Source organism: Rhinatrema bivittatum, chromosome 8, assembly GCF_901001135.1.
Source record: "Rhinatrema bivittatum chromosome 8, aRhiBiv1.1, whole genome shotgun sequence".
NCBI classification, from domain to species: domain Eukaryota; kingdom Metazoa; phylum Chordata; class Amphibia; order Gymnophiona; family Rhinatrematidae; genus Rhinatrema; species Rhinatrema bivittatum.
The window spans coordinates 222746870-222765646 of NC_042622.1; the positions used below are offsets into that span (position 1 = coordinate 222746870).

The 18777-nt window shown below is 50.5% G+C and overlaps 1 protein-coding gene across 2 annotated transcripts; it reads right to left on the reverse strand.

Moving 5' to 3' along the window:
* Window positions 1-1677: 1677 nt before the first annotated feature.
* TLE5 (TLE family member 5, transcriptional modulator) lies at window positions 1678-17214 on the reverse strand. 2 transcript variants are annotated; one of them, XM_029613644.1, is made up of 7 exons: window positions 17057-17214; window positions 16762-16859; window positions 15417-15480; window positions 9024-9068; window positions 5360-5422; window positions 5002-5076; window positions 1678-3418 (listed from the first exon to the last, which is right to left on the reverse strand). In XM_029613644.1, the coding sequence occupies exons 1-7, from the start codon at window positions 17081-17083 to the stop codon at window positions 3200-3202; spliced, it is 591 nt and encodes a 196-aa protein (XP_029469504.1). In that variant the 5' UTR covers window positions 17084-17214; the 3' UTR covers window positions 1678-3199. The 2 variants fall into 2 exon arrangements, with proteins under 2 accessions (XP_029469504.1, XP_029469503.1); XM_029613643.1 differs by having other exon boundaries at window positions 1678-3421.
* Window positions 17215-18777: the final 1563 nt, after the last annotated feature.

Consider the following 18777-nt stretch of genomic DNA (forward strand, 5'->3'; position numbering starts at 1 on the left):
AAGATGGAGTATTCACGGTTACAGTGGCAATCTTCTCTGCATGTATGGGGAATTTAAAAAGGTCCAGTGAAAATATGTATTACCGGGAAATGCAATACAAGTTTCTGCGGAGGGCCTTTGTCTCTCCACAGGTTGCGTGGAGAGCGCGGCTCATAACAGATTCGACATGCCCTCGTTGTCACCTTGCAATTGGCACTTTGTCTCACGCATTCTGGGCTTGTCCCCTTGTTCAACAGTTCTGGCAGAAAATTGTAAATTACTTACGCCTCCTGAAAATACGTTTTCAAGTTACCCCGCAGCTGATTCTTTTTGATTGCATTCCCCAGTCGGTTATAAGAAAAGCGGGATTGAGAACTCTGATTAAAAAGGCCTGGCTGGTGGGGGAAAAAAGTTATTCTACTTAATTGGTTGGAGATATCTGCACCATCGTATTGGACTTGGCGTAATCATTTTCATCGAATGATGTATATGGACAGTTTTACTTCTAAGTTGTCGCCAACGCACCGAAGACTTTTCTTGGAGTCCTGGGAGGTATATGTGCAGACTTTGCCACATCGGGCTCGCAGCTTGATCCTCAATGCCTGATGTTTGTTGTTCTTCTTTTTTTGTTTTTTGGGTTAGTGATAGACCCATGCCTTCAATGTTATGATTGGACTCTAGTATACATGGATGTCTCAACTGGTTTGTCAGCCAGGCCTTGGGTAGGGGAAGGGGGGGGGGGGGGAGGGGGGTAAAGGGGGAGAAGCGGGACGGGGAGGTTTGGAGAGGGTGAGGGTTTGGGGATAAGCATACTGGACTCCTGTTCCTTCTTGTTTAAGCAGAGCTAGCCCGCTATAGTTGTTCAATATGTCAGACTGGGGGAGGTATCAGAGTGCAGCCTCTCCTAGTTTGTTGGCGACATGAGTATTCTCTAGGGTGGCTTTAGAGATGTCTTAGACACAGTTATAGATATCTGGAAGGGGGAAAATTGAGGAGTGTTTCCTCATGGTTCTGTGATTTGTGTCATCAATATCGTTTGCTGTATTATGTTTGCTTGTCTGTTATCGGCAAAGTTTCATATTGTGTCTGAGGATCACTCAATAAAAATTGTATTACAAAAAAAAAAAAAAAGCATCGGTCCCAGAACAGAGGGATACTCAACTATTCACCTTTCTCCATTGGGAAAATGTACTATTTAGCCCTACTCTCTGTTTCTATCTTTTAACAGTGGTAATCTAAAATAGGACACTGCCCCCTATCCCATGGAATATTAACTTTCTCTCATGAGAGACTGTCAGATGCTTTCTGGAAATCCAGATACCCTATATCAATTGGATCACCTTTATCCACATGTTTATTTACGCCCTCAAAAAATACAGCAATTTGTAAGGCAAGACTTCCCTTGACTAAATCCATGTTGGCTTTGTCCCATTAAACTATGCTTATCTATATGTTCAGCAATTTTGTTCTTTACGATAGAAACTATCAAAGATGCTTCCTGCACTCATTATTCTAGGGTGGGGGACAGGAGCATGAGACTGAGTCCTCCTACACCCCTTAATCTAGGATTCAGCAACATACAGACCAGTTCACCAGAAACAGCAAGTCAACAAGTGGTAGAAAAAAGGCACAGGCTCAATTCAGAACACATACACAGGATATCAAGAACATGAAATGAGACCAAATCAAGCCCAGGGCTGCTCTAGATTAACAGCAGTATGGTGCACAACTGTATTTATTTGTAACAACACGTCTGACTGCTTCACACATGTCTGAAAAGAAAATGAAGAACAGTCCCGTACAGAGGAAGGCGCTCAGAGCCAGCAGCAGAGGTCAGCAGCTCGCTATGCTCCTTTCCTTGTGCCTTACAGGGTCTCTTCTTACCAGCACAGCAAGCAGACTGTCTTATAGCAAACTGCCAACAGACACCCCCCACCATGGCCCCAGGCACTTTTGCTCTCTGTACCATAAACTCTTCAGGGCAGGGACGGGATCCATCCTGGCCAGAACCAAATCTGCTACCTGCTCTCTAGGACGCTTCGCTTTCTGCACTGCGGATCCCTTTTGCAGCCGGAGAAGGCACTCAGCCAGTCACAGTGCTGGGCTAACTGCCTTGGAGGTGAGGGGAGAGGGGGTGGGCACCATAATTCCTGCAAGAGTTGTACAGAAAGTGCATGGATGTAAAATTCCTAGCTGCTGGAAGATGGTGAGCGACTCCGTGGGCAGCTTTCGCCAATACCAGCTTCTCGCCTAACCCCCCTCCCCCCCCACCCTTCCCAAAAGATAAATCTGAAAGACTGAGTTTAAGCAGAAGTGAAAAGCCAGGACACCTGAATGTATCCCCAGCCTCCAAATCAAGGCACAGCTAGTCCAAGTGTGATGCAGGCTGTTCATCGCTTTTCTTGCGTCTTCTCCATCGATCAAATGATTACCACAAAAATAGGTGAAGAAGATTCTCTAAGGACTATGTACAAACACAAGCTTCTCAACAGAAAAGACACACGAGCTTACAGAAAGAAAAGCGCTTAGAAAGGAAGGCTGCAGTATCCATTGAGGGTCTGTGCCCTGGGCTCCCTCTGGCCACAGGAGGCTGGGTGTGGGCTGTGGAGGTGCGAGAGCTTCCTCTCCACCCCGCCTACCTCCCCTATCGTCCTCTCCTTTTGTTTTGGGGGGTTTCAGATTCACTAGAGCCTGACAAAAGGCAGGTGCCAGCCTAGGGGTGCACGGGCACCGGAGGAATCCAGCAGGAGCCAGAAACCAAAAGCTATGCAGAGCCGACTAGGGTAAGCGCGTCCTGGAAGACACGCGGGCAGGTGGGATAAAGCCCGCCCCCCCCCCGCATTTTACCAGAGCATAGTTTCCCCGAGTCCAGGATCACCCGTGCTGTGCTCGGCCTCAGGCCAGATCCAGGCTTGCAACAGCAGCAGCACCACGTTCCAGACCGCAGTGTGGTGGTCCCTAATCAGACTGGGAATGAAAAGCTGCAGCCCAGGTTTGCAGCTGTGGGATTGGGTTAGACGATGCCAGGGCCGGATAGTCCGGTGGAAGGCGGCCAAATTCTAAATTTGAGTCTTTTCGCTTTGGCCTGCTCGTGAAGAGTACAGCAGGTCCTGGCAGTCTGCTGCCAGGAAGACACCCCCCCCCCCCCCAGCAGACTTGCCCAGCATCCACCCAAGTGATACTGCAACTTTACCCTAAACTCTCCCCCCACCCACCTCACTCAGTCAGACTTGTCGCCCTCGTCGTCCTGGTGGGGGTCTCCGTCATGTCCATTCTTGTCGTCCTTGGACAGGTGGCCTTGCGAACCCAGTGCGGAGAGAGAGAGCAGCCCCGTGCCCGCGCTTACCGCAGGCAGCGAGGGGGCCTGCAAGCCGACGGGCAGCGGAGTCAAGGGCAGAGCCAGTGCTTGGAGCTGGGACAGCTGATGAGCCTGAAGCTGCTGCTGTAAGGAAAGGAGGCAGGAGACAGAGCACAGAAAATGCGTCATTTGAAAAAAAAAACTGAGCCTCACTCCAGCGCCCCCGGGAAGAACCGGGCTGGAAGTAGGACTCAGCAGCTCATTAAACATTCAACAGGGAAGAAGAGGCTGAGGACAGCAGTACCTGGGCTTCTAGAAACACTAAAAGTCCTGAACCTGGCATCACGTCAATAAGACAGAACAAAATGTTATGGAGCTGAAGTCACAGCAACTTCTGCATGCTGCACTCCTACTCCCAAATAAACAGCTTGCATGACCCTGGGAAGTCCTGCTCCTATGCCCTGACCGAGACACTTTCACAAAGTTACCCAAATGTTTAATCAGACAGCAGATTCTGCACCCGTCTCAGACAGCAGGAGAAAGAGTTGCAAGGGGGTGCAGTCCAGCAGCAAGTGCAGTCTTTTCTAATTTCTTTTTGATCTGCTTTCTCAGAACCAGAATATAATGGGATGAATTAGAAATACCAGGATTGGATCCAGAGCTCCCGGTGACATGAAGTCTGTCAAGAAGCATCATGGGAACACCCTGATGCAGTGTATGGGGAGGGGGGCCCTGAATCATAGTAACATAGTAATGACGGCAGAAAAAGACGAAAATGGTCCATCCAGTCTGCCCAGCAAGCTTCCCAAGGCAGTCACTGCTGCTCCGTGCAGATTACCCCATGTTTCTCTTACGGGTAGTAACTGCTGCTCCGTGCTGGTTAAGCTTTTTTATTTATTCCCATCCTCTAGCCTTTTAGGGATCCACAGTGTTTATCCCATGCCCCTTTGAAATCCTTCACAGTGGACTCGTCTTCACCATTTCCTCCAGAAGGGCATTCCAGGCATCCACCACCCTCTCAGTGAAGAAATATTTCCTGACATTTGCTCTAAGTCAGGCCACAGGGGGAGATGCAGCAAGAATGAGCCCCAATAAGTCCATAACACAGGACTATCAGGATTCCCCTGAAGTCTTAAGGTTTCTCCGTACTGCTGGCACTGCACACAAGACTAACAGGACCTTCCCATGCTCTAAGGACTATCTGGACCTCTGGGGCCACACACTGGACGTTCAGGAATTCCCCGGATTCTTTGTACTGCCGGAGCCCCAGAAGGTAGATAATCCCACACTCAGCTACATTCCCCATGATCCCCAGGCAGACTTCTCCCTCCCTCCTACACGAACAAACCCACATTGAGGACTCTGTCGCACTACCCTTCACATCCTTAACCTGTATCCAGCAGAACTCTAATCCCACTACACTACCCTTCAAATCCCTCTCAGCCGTTCCCAGCAGGGCTCTAATCCCCTCAGGGCAAGTGAAATGGCTCAAGTTCCCTCTCAGCTGTACCCGGCGGGACTCTTAATCCTTGCAGGACAGGTGGAATGGGTCTTGTTCTTTCTATGCTGTTGCATGCTGGGATCTAATGTTCACATTTCCCTTGGCCGCACATGCATTGAGATGGCAGTGAAAAAAAAAATATATAATACAAACCCCTCCATATGACCCAAACTAGGACAGCAAGTCCTCCATATTTCCTCACCCCCACCCCCATCTCACGTACACGGATGATCGAATTCAGTTCCGGTGCAGTCACTTGTTTGGCTCGTTCAATGGCCCCCAAAACCTGCTGTTGGTGCTGTGAAAAGAAAAAAAGAGGCATCAGTCCTGACTGTGGGGGTTGCCCACCCACTCCCAGCCCCCAAGCAGGATCAGCTCTGACTGCAGGCGTCACCACATCCACATCCTGGATGTGAGGGTCCTAAGCAGGAGGAGCTGGTCTCTGCCCTGTCCAGAAACACAGATTCCTGCTGACAGAATTCAGAGATCAAAACTACCGGCTGGTGGTGAAAGCGCTATTCTTAGAAGAAAGCCGAGACATACTTGGAGAAGCCTCTGTAACAATGTACTAGAGGAGTTACCTCTTGCGAAAGGTATGGTAAGACTTGAGCACAAATTCCATTCAACCTCTTGACAATTTCCGCCTGCAAAATAAAGGAGAGGGTGAAGTGTATCCCGGCAGCATCCCTGTGCCAGTACATCGAGTTGTACCGAGAGAAACGTCCCCCCACCGGTAGGCTCAGCCGTACCCTGAGAACATCCCTGCACCGGTAGGTCCAGCTGTAAAGCCCCCCCCCCCCCGAGAGCCTCCCTGGGCAGGTATGTCCAACCATACCTGAAGGAATACCTCCCCTCCCCCCACTGGTACACCCAGCCATACTCCAAGGGCCCTCCTTATGCTGATGCGTCCAAACGTAACTCCCCCCCCCCCCCCCGACTGCACTCACTTCCCATTAGTCTAGATCAGAAAGTAGCATCTCTATCCAGCCACTCGGCAAGCGCAGCCTGGCTCACCTAGCACAGGCCTTGGGCAGTATGGAAAGGTCTCCTGTTTGTTTTATATATATATATATATATATTTATTTATTTTTTTTTGTAATTAACATTTTTATTGAAGTTTTTGAAATCGTTCAATACATGAAACAGCATACAATGATTACAGTCAGATAAACAAGCCCCCCTAATCCCCTTTTAGTAGAGTTCTCATAGCTTCAGTGTCCGGAATATAAGTATAAGTAAAGGCAAAACTTTCCATTCTTTTAATCAGAATATAGAAATAAATTATGAAGGTGCTGCACCCTGCTTTGTGTGTGCAAGATAAGCACAGAGCGGAATATAAGGCTGCTCAGTTATGTTTGTGCATAAAAGTCTAAGAAAGGTTTCCATATTTGCATAAAGGGGGATGTTCGTTTATACTTAGCAGCTCTTAAGGATGCGAGACGGTGGGAGGCATACAGTTTCTCTACAGCTTCCTTAATCCATGGCGCCTGAGCTGGCTTCCACCAGGTCGCCACCAAGCCGCCTGCAGCAACGAGCACTTGGGACACTAAATTTCTGCTGGTGTTTATTTAACCTAGCCCACGACACATGCAATAAAGCTACTTCAGCAGAAGGGGGCAATTAACACGCCCAAGACCTCAGGAGAAAGCTGAACTCCAAAAATGGTGAGATTCGTGGGCATTCCCCCCAGGTGTGTATAGAAGAGCCAGTTTCTCCACACTGGCGCCAGCAGGAGTCTGGGGGACTTGGCTAGAATCTATGGAGTTTGTCCGGTGTTAGATACCAAACAGTAAATCATTTTATAGCAATTTTCTGGCATTCTAGGCGAGACAGAACATCTGCTGGCTGTGCGGACAATCTCCCTGTTTGTTTTATATTTAAGAAAGATATTTTCTAACCTTAAAATCTATGGGGTAACATTCAGCCATTGGCTAGCTCGCAAAGTTAGCTGGATATTTTTATCTGGCTAACTTCAGTTGGATATCTTAAAGTTATCCAAATAAATTTAAAGACTATTCTCTTCAGCATACTAGACTTAACTCCATCCCAGAAAGCCCCTATGATATCTGACTAAAGTTTAGTCAAATAATAAGCTATCCAGCTAACTATTAGCCAGAAAAGTGGGGAAAATATTCATAAGTCGGCATTTAGCCGAGTAACTCACTAGTTATCCAGATAAATGCCACTGAATATGGTCGCTTATGTGTGTGAAACAGTTCTGGCTGCAGCTGTGAGGCTGTTTGCAATAACATTTCTACGAAACACAAGATACACACAAACCCTATCACTGTGAAATGTTTGCTCCCAACAGCTTCCCTAGGTGAAAACCCTGGGCAATATCTCCCAGGCACAAGAGCCTCTGCAACTGGGCTAGGACCAGCAGTCTCCTGGGCACAAGGGCCTCTGCACCTGGGCTAGGCCTATCACCTCCTGGGCTAGGACCAGCGGTCTCCTGGGCACAAGGGCCTCTGCACCTGGGCTAGGCCTATCACCTCCTGGGCTAGGAGCAGTGTCTCCTGGGCACAAGGGCCTCTGCACCTGGGCTAGGCCTATCACCTCCTGGGCTAGGACCAGCGGTCTCCTGGGCACAAGGGCCTCTACACCTGGGCTAGGCCTATCACCTCCTGGGCTAGGAGCAGTGTCTCCCGGGCCCAAGGGCCTCTACACCTGGGCTAGGCCTATCACCTCCTGGGCTAGGAGCAGTGTCTCCCGGGCACAAGGGCCTCTGCATCTGGGCTAGGCCTATCACCTCCTGGGCTAGGAGCAGTGTCTCCCGGGCACAAGGGCCTCTGCATCTGGGCTAGGCCTATCACCTCCTGGGCTAGGAGCAGTGTCTCCCGGGCACAAGGGCCTCTACACCTGGGCTAGGCCTATCACCTCCTGGGCTAGGAGCAGTGTCTCCCGGGCACAAGGGCCTCTGCATCTGGGCTAGGCCTATCACCTCCTGGGCTAGGAGCAGTGTCTCCCGGGCACAAGGGCCTCTACACCTGGGCTAGGCCTATCACCTCCTGGGCTAGGAGCAGTGTCTCCTGGGCACAAGAGCCTCTGCACCTGGGCTAGGCCTATCACCTCCTGGGCTAGGAGCAGTGTCTCCCGAGCACAGAGCCTCAATGGCTGGAGCTCTCTCCAACCATCCTGCACAACCACAAACTTCATGAACAGTAAAGCTGTATTAATAACATGGGGAAAAAAGCTTTGCCCATGTAGAAATACAAGAGGAAAAGGGTCCCCTCAGGGCAAATATCTTTTATGGTTCTCTCAACATTCTTTTCTGGGAGATGAGATACCATGACAGGCATAGCATGCCTGGACAGTGGGCGGAGGATAACAGATGGCATGTCTGCCTGATTAGGGTGGACAGAAAGAAGTCAGCCCAAGAAACATGGAAGATCCTGGCAGATATGGACCACTGGAGCCGCACTGGGCCTCCCCAGTCTGCCCAGCCGTTCCAGCCTACTGTGCGGGCCACAGATCTTGCTCAATCTTCCTCCCCCCACCGCTAAGGTCCCTTTATGTCTGTCCCATACAATCTTGAGTTTTGTCACACGTTCAGCTCCTTCCACTTCCGCTAGAGTCGGTTCCAGGTGTCCACCATCTTCTCAGGAAACAAGTAGTTTCTCATATTCCTTCTGAGCCTCCCACTCACCAGCTTCACAGGATGACTTTTTGTCCTTGGGTGACTCAACGGTTCCCTTCTGGTATTTTACTGAAACCTGCTGGATATCCAAATTTCTATACTGCATCTCCCCTGTCCTTTCTTTCTTCTTGAAAGGACCTCTTTAGCTCAGTCTCTTGGATTTGGATTTTAAATTATTTAATGACTTGCCTTTCTAAATCTGAGCTCAAGGTGAGTTACAACCAGGGCCCCCACAGATCCAGCCAACCAAGCCTCTCGCTCGGAACACCAGAGGTCTGGCCTAGTAAAGCCAAGAGTAAATGCAGAAGCTATTCTGAGTATCTTCTTATCCCCTTCCCCGCCCCTAACCGAGGGATCAAATCAAAGACTGGTTCCCACACCCACAAATGTGAACAAGCTTCAGTCTCTCTACTACTGCCCATCTATGCCGGTCACCTCCTCTCACTCAAACACACACTCAACTCCTCCGTCACTTCTCATCAGTTTTCATCCCCCAGGCTCTTCGATTTCCCCTTGCCTATCTCAACCTATAACACAGCTAGAATGGCCTTCCCATTCCCTTATCCCCTTACGGACCCCGACTCATCTATAGAAGGAGCTGAACTCACCTGTTTGTGCATTTCAATGTTCAGTCCATAGGACATCTCATAGTACTGGGGAGGGAAGTGACAGATGATTAGACAAATCTATCCTGAACCACAGCATGGAGTCATCCATCCACAACCCCACAGCACTCTCCTCCCCACCACCCACCCCACTGAGCTGCAGACCGAGAGTCTCCCAGGCTTATACTCAGCCACAGACCAAGAGCCCCTGGCACTGAGCACACTCCCCATAAAGGGCTGAGGTTTCACTAGATAGATAAAGGTTTCAAACCCTGTGTGTACGACTGCAATAAAGGACATTTACAACATATGAATGCTAGAAATGAAAAGATGGAAAGAGGGGAGGGAAATGGACTGACTGTGAGGATTTCCATCCCTGCTGGGGACACAATGCAAGCTTCAAAACTAAAATGTAGAATACACTGCTTCTGCCTCCGTCTTAGCAAGAAAAGCAAGTTTGCTTACCGTAAATTGTGTTTTCCGTAGATAGCAGAATGAATTGGTCATGCTGTCTGGGACGTCCCTCCGGGGTGGCAGAGGTGAAGCTTTCCAAAGATGACAGAGCTTTGCTCTGAGTGCGGCTGCGCGCCCTTTCCCGCGTGGCTCCAACTTTCTCCTCGGTCTATTCCAAAGCATATCAGCGAAGCCTTAACAGGAGACTGTCTGGCGAGGTGGGTGGATCAGCATGGCTAATTCATCCTATCTACGGAAAACACCATTTACGGCAAGCAAACTTGCATTTTTGCCCGCAGATAAGCAGACTGAATTAGCCATGCTGTCTGAGAAGTCATTGCAGGAACGTATAGTGTAGTTTCCAAGACTGGCCACACTAGTCTGCACGCAACCTGCTCCATGCTTGATGCGGACAGTCTCATAACTTGTTCACTGACTGGAGTATGGCCCTTCCCATCGCTGCATTAGATGTGGCCTGCTGGTCAAGACAGTAGTGGGACGTAAAAGTGTGCAGGGAGAACCAAGTGGCAACCTTGCAGATGTGAGCCACCAAAGCTGCCATTGCTCTCTCTTGGTGCGCCTTCGGCGAAGAATCCAGGATCGCTGATGTTTTTCTGTAGCAAAAGTGAATGCACTGCGAAATCCAAGTTGAAAGAGTCCATTTGGAGACTGGAAGCCCCAGAGCATTCGGGTTGAAGGAAACAAAAAGCTGTAAAGCTCTAGATTCAGAATGCGTCCTACGTTTATAGTACGCCAATGCTCTCTTGCAGTCTAGCTGTGGAGCCGTCACTCACCTTCATTTTTGTGAGGTTTTGGAAAGAAGGTGGGCAATGTGATAGTCTGATTAATGTGGAAGCCAAAACCATCTTGGGTAAGGAGGAGGGGTGGGTTTGTAAAGTCACTTTGTCATGGTGGAATTGTAGGTATGGTGAATAGTGAACTAAAGCCTGCAACTCGCTGACTTTTCTTGCTGAAGTTAGGGCTACAAAGAACAGCACTTTCCACATGAGATCTCTCATGTGGCTACTTTCCAAGGGCTTAAAGGAGGGCAGGGAGCATGAGCTGCTCCAGCACTAGGTTGAGGTCCCACAGTACAGGTGGTTTCAGCACTGGTGGTCTTAAGTGCAATATGCCCTTCATGAATCGGGAGACGAACGGGTGGTTAGATACCGGTAGACCACTGCACGGATGAAGATAGACTGCAATGGCACTCACATGAACTCTCACTGAAGCTGTCGCCAGCCCCATCAACTATAAGGAATGGAGGTACTCTAGCAGGAGCTCCGGTGCGCAGGAAAAAGGGCCTGTTCCCCTGCCATTATACCAGGCTAAATACTGGAGTCACTTGCCCTGATACTTTTTCCTTGTGGAAGATTTCCTGGATGACACCAAGACCTTCTGGATCTCCATTGGCAAGTGAAAGTGGCTCAATACCGTCCTTTCAACCTCCATGTAGTGAGGAGTGCATGGGGCGAAGCAGAGTACCATCATCCTGCGTCAGGAAGTCTATCATGTGGCCAATGAAGCATCTCATCAGATAGGCAAACCATGGTTGCATGGGCCAAGCCGGAGCTATCAGAATGAGGTCCACAACGTCTGTGATACATGTCTGTATCATTTTGGAAATGAGAGGGATTGGGGGGGGGGGGGGGGGTAGGTGTAGAGAAGCCCCTTCATCTACAATTTGAGAAATGCATCTGGGGCGAGTCGCTCCTTGTTGAGATAGACAGAGCAAAACGTCCTCAACTTCCTGTTGCACTCTGTGGCAAAGAGGTCTATGCACGGAAGTCCCCACATCGCAAAGAGATTGTCTGCCACGCTCTGGTGGAATTCCCACTCATGTGGGTGGAAGATTCTGCTTAGTCTGTTGGCCGTGGCATTCTTCACCCCTTGTAGATAAGTCGCCTGAAGAGTGATGGATCGCTCCTCTACCCACTCCAGGATAACTGCTTCCCTGCACAACCTCCAGGAACCTGACCCTCCTTCTTTGTTTATACAGAACATCACGACCTTATTGTCCATGTGGATCATGACGGATCGGCCCTACAGGAATCTCTCAAACATGTGTATGGCATTGCTAATCGCTCGGAGTTCTAAGAGGTTTATCTGCTGACTTCTCTCCCAGCTGGACCAAAGGCCCTGTGTTCGAACATGATGCTGGTGGGCCCCCCACCCTTTGGTTTGAGGCGTCTGTGGTAAGGATTATTTGGTAAGCTGGGGGGGGGGGCGGGGGGGGGCGCGAAACAGCATTCCGATAGTAAGAACTGTGAGGCGCAACCACCAGTCTAACTCCACTTTCATGGCTTGGGTCAGCTACACTTGCCTGGTCAGTGGTTGGGAGAACTGAGACTATTGCGCCTTCAGCCCTCATTGTAGGCAAATGTACAGGTGGGTACATGGCACTACGTAAATGGCTGAAGGCGGGCCGAGGTATGAAGACTGCCCTGCAGTTGAATGGCCAGGGTGTGCAGTGCTGGGCCCTGTCCTCCGGCAGGAACTCCCTCCCCAGTACATACGGACTCCAATGAACTACAGGTTTTGTATGGATTGTAGGCTGGACTTTTCATAGTTGATAATGAAACCAAGGCCTTCCAGGCAGTGGATCGTTGTTTCCAAGCCGCACTGTAGGGTATCCGGCTGCGGTGCCACTATCAACCAGTTGTCCAGGTAGGGAAACAGTTGGATTCCCTGTCGTCTGAGGTGGGCCACTGCTACCACTGAACATTTTGTGAAGACTTAGTGGGGCAGACGAGAGGCCAAAGGGTAAAACCTTGTATTGATAATGGCACTTGTTGACTTGGCAACACAGATAGTGCCAAGACAAGCAATGCATCGGGATGTAAGAGTATGCATCTTTGAGGTCCAGCGAACACATCCAATCATTGGGTTGAAGGAAGGGAAGAATGGATTTAAGAGATGTCATCTTGAACTTTTCCCTCAATATCCATTTGTTGAGAGCCCGCAGGTCCAGGATTGGACGGAGCCACCCTGATTTCTTGGGGTGGAGGAAGTATTGGGAATAGAATCCCTGGTTCAGCTGACTGCGAGGAACCTGCTGAATGGATCTCTGGCGGAGTAGATCGGTGACTTCCTCCTGTAGCAAGTGTTGGTTGTCCAAGGAGGGCTGATGAGGTTGCACCAGTTGGGGAAGAACTGGAATGCTCCTGAAGTTCAAAGAATAGACTTTTCTGATGATATTGAGCACCCAATCAGAGGTGATTGCTCCCCAAGACTGGAAGAAGTAAGACACCCTGCTTCCTACCTTCAGTGGCAATAGTGGCCCAAGTATCTTTAAAAACTCTGCTGGGGTTTGTTGTTGTTTTGAGGTGAACGCTGATGCTGGTTCCACTGCCTGCTGTGAAAATTGTTGCTGCTGTTGAGATTGCGGTCAGGTTTGCAGGTATGCTGGCAGTCAATAGGTGGGATATGGCTTGTAAGGTCGTCGCTGGTAGTAGGTCTTCCTAAACCCCGGATAGTATTTCCTGCTTGAGGACAGCTGGTCAGTGGGCGATGCCAGTGGGCGACGCCAGTGATAGGACTGCTATAGTTTTCTCCTTCAGCTGAGCCGTTTCCCGCAACTTGTCGCAGAATAGGTTGTCAGGGAGACAGGGGAGGTCAACCAATTTTTCATGAACGTCCTCCCAAATGGCGCTGGCTCGGAGCCATGCCATCCTCTGGGCCACTATGGCTCCTGCAGTAGTCTGGGCAGACGTTTCAAAGGCCTCATATCTCATCCTCAACAGGTGTCTCAGCCCCTCCCCTCAAGATCGTGGAACTGCTGTGGAGGGGCTTCGTCCGGGGACATCATTGCCAGTTGTGGTTTCAACGATTGCAGGCACTCATACAGGTATTGCATTATGTAGAACTGGTGGTGCTCTTTTTTTGCGTTTAGCATACCTGCCTGGAACGCTCGTTTGCTGAAATCTTCGAGATATTTGCAATCACAGCCCGGGGGGGTATTGGAATGGAGTCGGGACTTTTTGGCTCTTTTCATGGCCGACTCGACCACCACCGAAGTATGTGGAAGTTGGACCATGCTGAAATTCGGAGACTGACGCATTTGAACCTTGAGGTCTGTTTTCCATCAGGTTGCTTGACTCGAAAAGGGAGACTCCCAAGTTTTTGCCATGACAGAGTCCAACACCGTGTGCGATGGTAAGGTGGTCGGCTCAGCCAGTGCCTCAAAGATCTTCAGGATCCCCATTACTTCAGCCAGCAGGTCAGGCACCTTCCTGGTTTCAATATTAAGGTGAGTGCCTTTGAACATGAGAGGTTCTCTGGTGGGGAGGCAGGCTCCAGCTGTTCTTCTGGTGAGTAGGATGGGTATCCCGTCAAGGAGCCTGGCGAAGTAGGTGGCAAATACTCCAGGGAAATGTCCGGTTGCGGAGAATGTTGCAGGGTCAGGCTGCTGGGCCAACGCTCCAGACTGCTGTCTCTTTGCTGAGGCGAAGATGTACCTCCCCAAGGTGAGGCTTAGCATGGAGTATGGCAAGGTTGATTACCCCATTGATCATCAATTGAGGTGAAGAACTGCGACAGGATTTTAGAGATTTGAGAAACTTCCTTTGAGGCGAGGTCTCTTTGCTCCTGCCGAGATGTTGACCCTTTCTTTGAGGAAGCTCTCGGGGGCAATGCTGCCAGCAGAATGTCAGAGTCAGGACCTCTGGGACGACGCTGCGATCGTTTCGTCCTGGCAGACACTCTCTGCCTTTTGAGATGGGGTTCCTGGAGCTGTGGCGAAGATAGTTTCCTCTTGGACCCAGATGAAAGATCAGAAAATACTTGCCACAAGGACTCGGAGAAGCCACTGGACAGAGAATCTGATGACTGCTCTACATCAGAAAACCCCAGCTCAATCAACACTTCAGGGGTAAAGACCACCTCGGGGTCGTGGGCTTTCTTGGCCGGCTTCCCAGTCGAGGAAGTCAGATGAGACTGACCTGGTGACTCTTGACGCTTTTTGCATCGATGCTCACTGCCTTTGTGTTGGCTTCTGCGTGAAGGGAACATCCAGCATCGAGCTGGATGATGCAGGATGCCCGATGCACTGACGCACGGTCAACGATGCCTCTTTGCGTGGGAGCCTCGGCTTCGAGGAGTGTGTTGACGGCACATCCCGTGTGTGGTGCTTCAGCTTTTGTGTTGCGTCAGCCGGGGTCAGCATTTTTGCCGGCTGCGTCGAAAGCACGATGCCCGATGCTGCAGATTTCCTTGCTGGCGGCAGTGCAACACCCTTTGCACCACGCACGTGGGAGATGAGGGGGCGCTGAGGCACGGAGGCCTGTGCAGGCCGCTTGTTTGGCGGTCCTAAGGAGGAGGCCCTCTTCGATTTTGGGGGGTAATCCGGGCATGGCCCGGAGAATGAGCCAATAGGCACTCCAAGCAGGGGGCATAGGACCCCGCTCCTTCCTCTCGCAGCTGGCCTATCTTCGTAGCACGTTGGCGCTGGGCCCGGGGGGGACATACGGCCGCAGTCCTTGCAGGAAGCCTGATCGTGCTCCAGGCCCAGGCATAAACAACAATAATTATGCCCATCGGTGATGGACATAATTTTTCAGCACTGTAAGAATTTAAAGCCAGGCGGTCTGGGAGGCATTTCGAATGGTGTTGATCCCAACAAAGACGATTTCTTGAAGAAAAAAAAGCTCCGGCATGCAGCCTGCAACATGGAAAGAAAAGACTGAGGAGAAAGATGGAGCCCCGCGGGAAAGGATGCGCAGCTGCACTCAGAGCAAAGCTCTATCATCTTTTGAAAGCTCCGCCTCGGCTGCCCCGGAGTAACGTCCCAGATAGCATGGCTAATTCAGCCTGCTTATCTGCGGGAAAAACGAATAGTAAATCCATTTTCTGATTCTAAGAAACTGAGACTGCTAAGTTAAAGTTGCAGCCAATTGTGCCCCAACTCTAGAGGCATGAGCAGGAATATGGAGACAACCAACTTACCATGACATAGTGACGCTGCATCTCCGACTTCTCACTCGCCAGTTTGTCGCACTCCAGCTTCAAGCTGAGAATCAGGAGCAGAGACTGACGTTAGCAAGGAGGGTAGGGGAGGACGCCAGGCAGGGAAAGGAGGGTTGGAGTAAGGAAAGGCAGACAAGGGAAGGGAACGCAAGCAGGTGGTGGAGAGAGAAGAGGAGAAAGAGAAAGGTGACAACAGGGTTGCTGGGGGGGGGGGGGGGGGGGAGACGCAGTGGAAGAAGGTTGAATGGTGCTTGGATTGAAGAAGAGAAAGGAGCGATGGAAGCTGGAACAGATATTAGGCTTGCAGAAAGGTCCACAGACATACAGTCAAACCTGTAGCACTCCTCCCTATCCCTAAGAGACTCATGCATGGGAGCACCTTCAGCCCTCCACCCAACCCTCTAGTACTGTGCCTGCAACCCCTGCCCCGATTCACCTGTGATAATGACACTGCCCCTCTCTCTCACTTACCTGTGGTAGTGCCCCTCCCCCTCCAACCTCTGGTATTTCCCCTGTAATCCCCTTTCACTTGGTATACTGTCCTCACTTGTGGTAATGCCATTATTTTATTTATTTATATTTTTATATTCCGCTTTTCGGCACTACAAAGTGTACATCAAAGCGGATTACATTCAGGTACTATAGGTATTTCACTATCCCCAGAGGGCTTACAATCTAATTTTGTACCTGAGGCAACGGAAGGTAAAGTGACTTGCCCAAGGTCACAAGGAGCGACAGCGGGATTTGAACCCACTGCTCACCACTAGGCTACTTACTCCTCCACTCTTCTCCTGTACCTTTCCATCCTCCCCACCTGTGATTTTATCCCATTACCACCCTCTCACCTGTGGTACTGCCCCAATTCCCGGGGTCTTGTTTCCTCCCCTCCTTCACCTGTGGTCCTGCCCCATTCCCTCTCTTCCCCCACTGATGTCAGTGCCCCATTCCTCCTTTTCGTCCCTTCCCACCCCTCAACTGTGGTAGTGCCCCGTCCTCTCCCTCCCCCTCCCCTGTGATATTGCCAGAAGTCTCCCCTTCCTCACCTGTGACACTGTCCCATCCCACTCTCCCACCGTCCTGTCCCCATCCCTTCCCTCACCTGTGGCAGTGCTCCAATTCCACCTCCAGTCCTACCCCCCTCTCTTCCTTCACTTGTGGTACTGCCCCATTCTACCCACCCTCCATCCCTCACCTTTGGCATTGCCCCATCTCCCCTCTCTTAACCCCCTACGTGTAGTACAGCACCGTTCCCCTTACTCCTCATCTGTGGTACTGCCGCATCCCCATGCCCCTACCTCCCCCCTTCCTGTTACCCCTCCCTCACCTGTGGTACTGCGCCTGCAGCAGCTGGAACTCGTCCTTGATGCGGTCGCATGAGTCCGAGGTTGTGAACTTGAGCTGCTGCGGCAGGTGCGAGGGGCCCTGGACAGAGAGAGAAAGACGCGGTTAGAGGGGGGCCCGGGGCCACCACAGGGGCCCAAGAGCGGCGAGAGAGCCCCGAAGTGTTAATGCAGGAAGGAGACGACAGCCTCGCACCTGACCTCTGACCTCCGTCCGCTATCGCCCGTAGATCACTAACCGGATAGGCAGAGTCCCCCTCCCCCTTTCCCTCTCCTCACCGAGTGGCGGCTTTGAGGAAACATCATATCCCCGCCGCTCCCGGTACAGGCCGCGTCCGGCTCCAGCGGCTCCTATTGTCTAATGGCGGCGGCGGCGCCTCCCCGCGCCCCCCGGTGTCCGGTCCCGGTACTGCAGCGGCTCCCCGCGCCCCCATCAGACAAAGAAGGGAAAGGCTCCGTGACTGCGACTGCTCGAGAAAACGGGGAATTAATTAATTAATACGATCAGATCGGTCTCTGTGGGTCTGAGACTTTTTAAAAGATGAACTGACCAGATTTGCGCTCCCCAGACCGCAAAGGTTCCTCCTTCGAATCCCGACGAGCAGTGAATACAGAACTGCACAGAGAGGAGAGCTCCGGGTGCGCGAAGCAGGAGCAAATATCTTACAACTTCTACAGACACGGCCGGAAATCTTCGTCGTGACATTTTATCAAATACTCAGGCCGATGCCATGCCTAATTGTGTTTTACAACTGACTGTGAAGGAGAAAATAGGCGCAGTTAGGACATGTCATAAATGTTAGAAGAGCACAGGGCCAGACCAAAGGTCCTGTTTCCAGCAGAGGCCAGGCCACGCCACAGGTACCTAGCAGGATCCCAGAAGGTCGATAGATTCCAAACTACTTGTCCCACGGATAAGCAATGGATTTTCCCAAGTCCATCTTAATGGTTTATGGACGTTTTCTTCCAGGAACTTGTCAATTTTAAACCCAGCTTCACTAAAATCTTTTACCACATCCTCTAGCTACCAATCCCAGAGTTTAATTATGTGTTGAGTAAAAAAATATTTTCTTCCATTTGTCTTAAAATGTATCACCTAGTAACTTCATTGTGTGTCCCCTAGAACTGCAAATACTAAAGGTACGGTATCACCATGGAACGATATTCTCTGTTTTATTCTCCATTTCTTTCCTAATAATTCCTAACATTCTGTTTGCTTTGTTGGCTGCTGCTGCACACTGAGCAGAGCACAAAAACACTCTTAAGAAATAGAAATCAGATCCCCATCCAGAGGAGATTCCTGGAGATTATGGTTTACCTGAGAGTGACAGGATAAATGAGGCTCTACCACTCTTTGCTCTCCAACTCACTTCCCTCTCTATCAGGCCGATACAGTACAGTGTGCTCCGACGGAGCGTACTGTTAACCCGCATTTGGACCCGGTTTTCGACGCACTAGCTTTACTCCTTATTTAGTAAGGGGTAATAGCACGTCGAAAACGTGCATCCAACCCCCCCCCCCCCAAAACTAATATCGCCCGCAACATGCAAATGCATGTTGATGGCCCTATTAGTTATTCCCGCGCGATTCAGTAAGTAAATTTACTTTCAGAAATTAGCGCCTACCCAAAGGTAGGCGTTAATTTCTGCCAGCACTGGGAAAGTGCACAGAAAAGCAGTAAAAACTGCTTTTCTGTGCACCCTCTGACTTAATATCATGGCGATATTAAGTCTGAGGTCCCAAAAGTTAAAAATAATCAAAAATTTAAAAAAAAAAAATTTAAAATCGGCCACGGCTTGCGGGTTGAAAACCGGATGCTCAATTTTGCCGGCATCGGTTCTCAAATCCGCTGACAGCCACGGGTTCGGAAACCGGACGCCGGCAAAATTGAGTGTCGGCTGTCAAACTCGCTGACAGCCGCCGCTCCTGTCCAAAAAGAGGCGCTAGGGATGCGCTAGTGTCCCTAGCGCCTCTTTTTACTGCGGGCCCTAATTTAAATA

Bases quoted from the DNA above. Each gene is read 5' to 3' on its own strand.
- TLE5 (XM_029613643.1), bottom strand. From the start codon at position 17,083: ATGATGTTTCCTCAAAGCCGCCACTCG. The intron at 5,423-9,023 runs GTGAGTTCAGCT...TTTATTTTGCAG, and splicing joins ACATTGAAATGCACAAACAG to GCGGAAATTGTCAAGAGGTT. The intron at 3,422-5,001 runs GTACGTGAGATG...CTTTCCTTACAG, and splicing joins AACTGAATTCGATCATCCGT to CAGCAGCTTCAGGCTCATCA.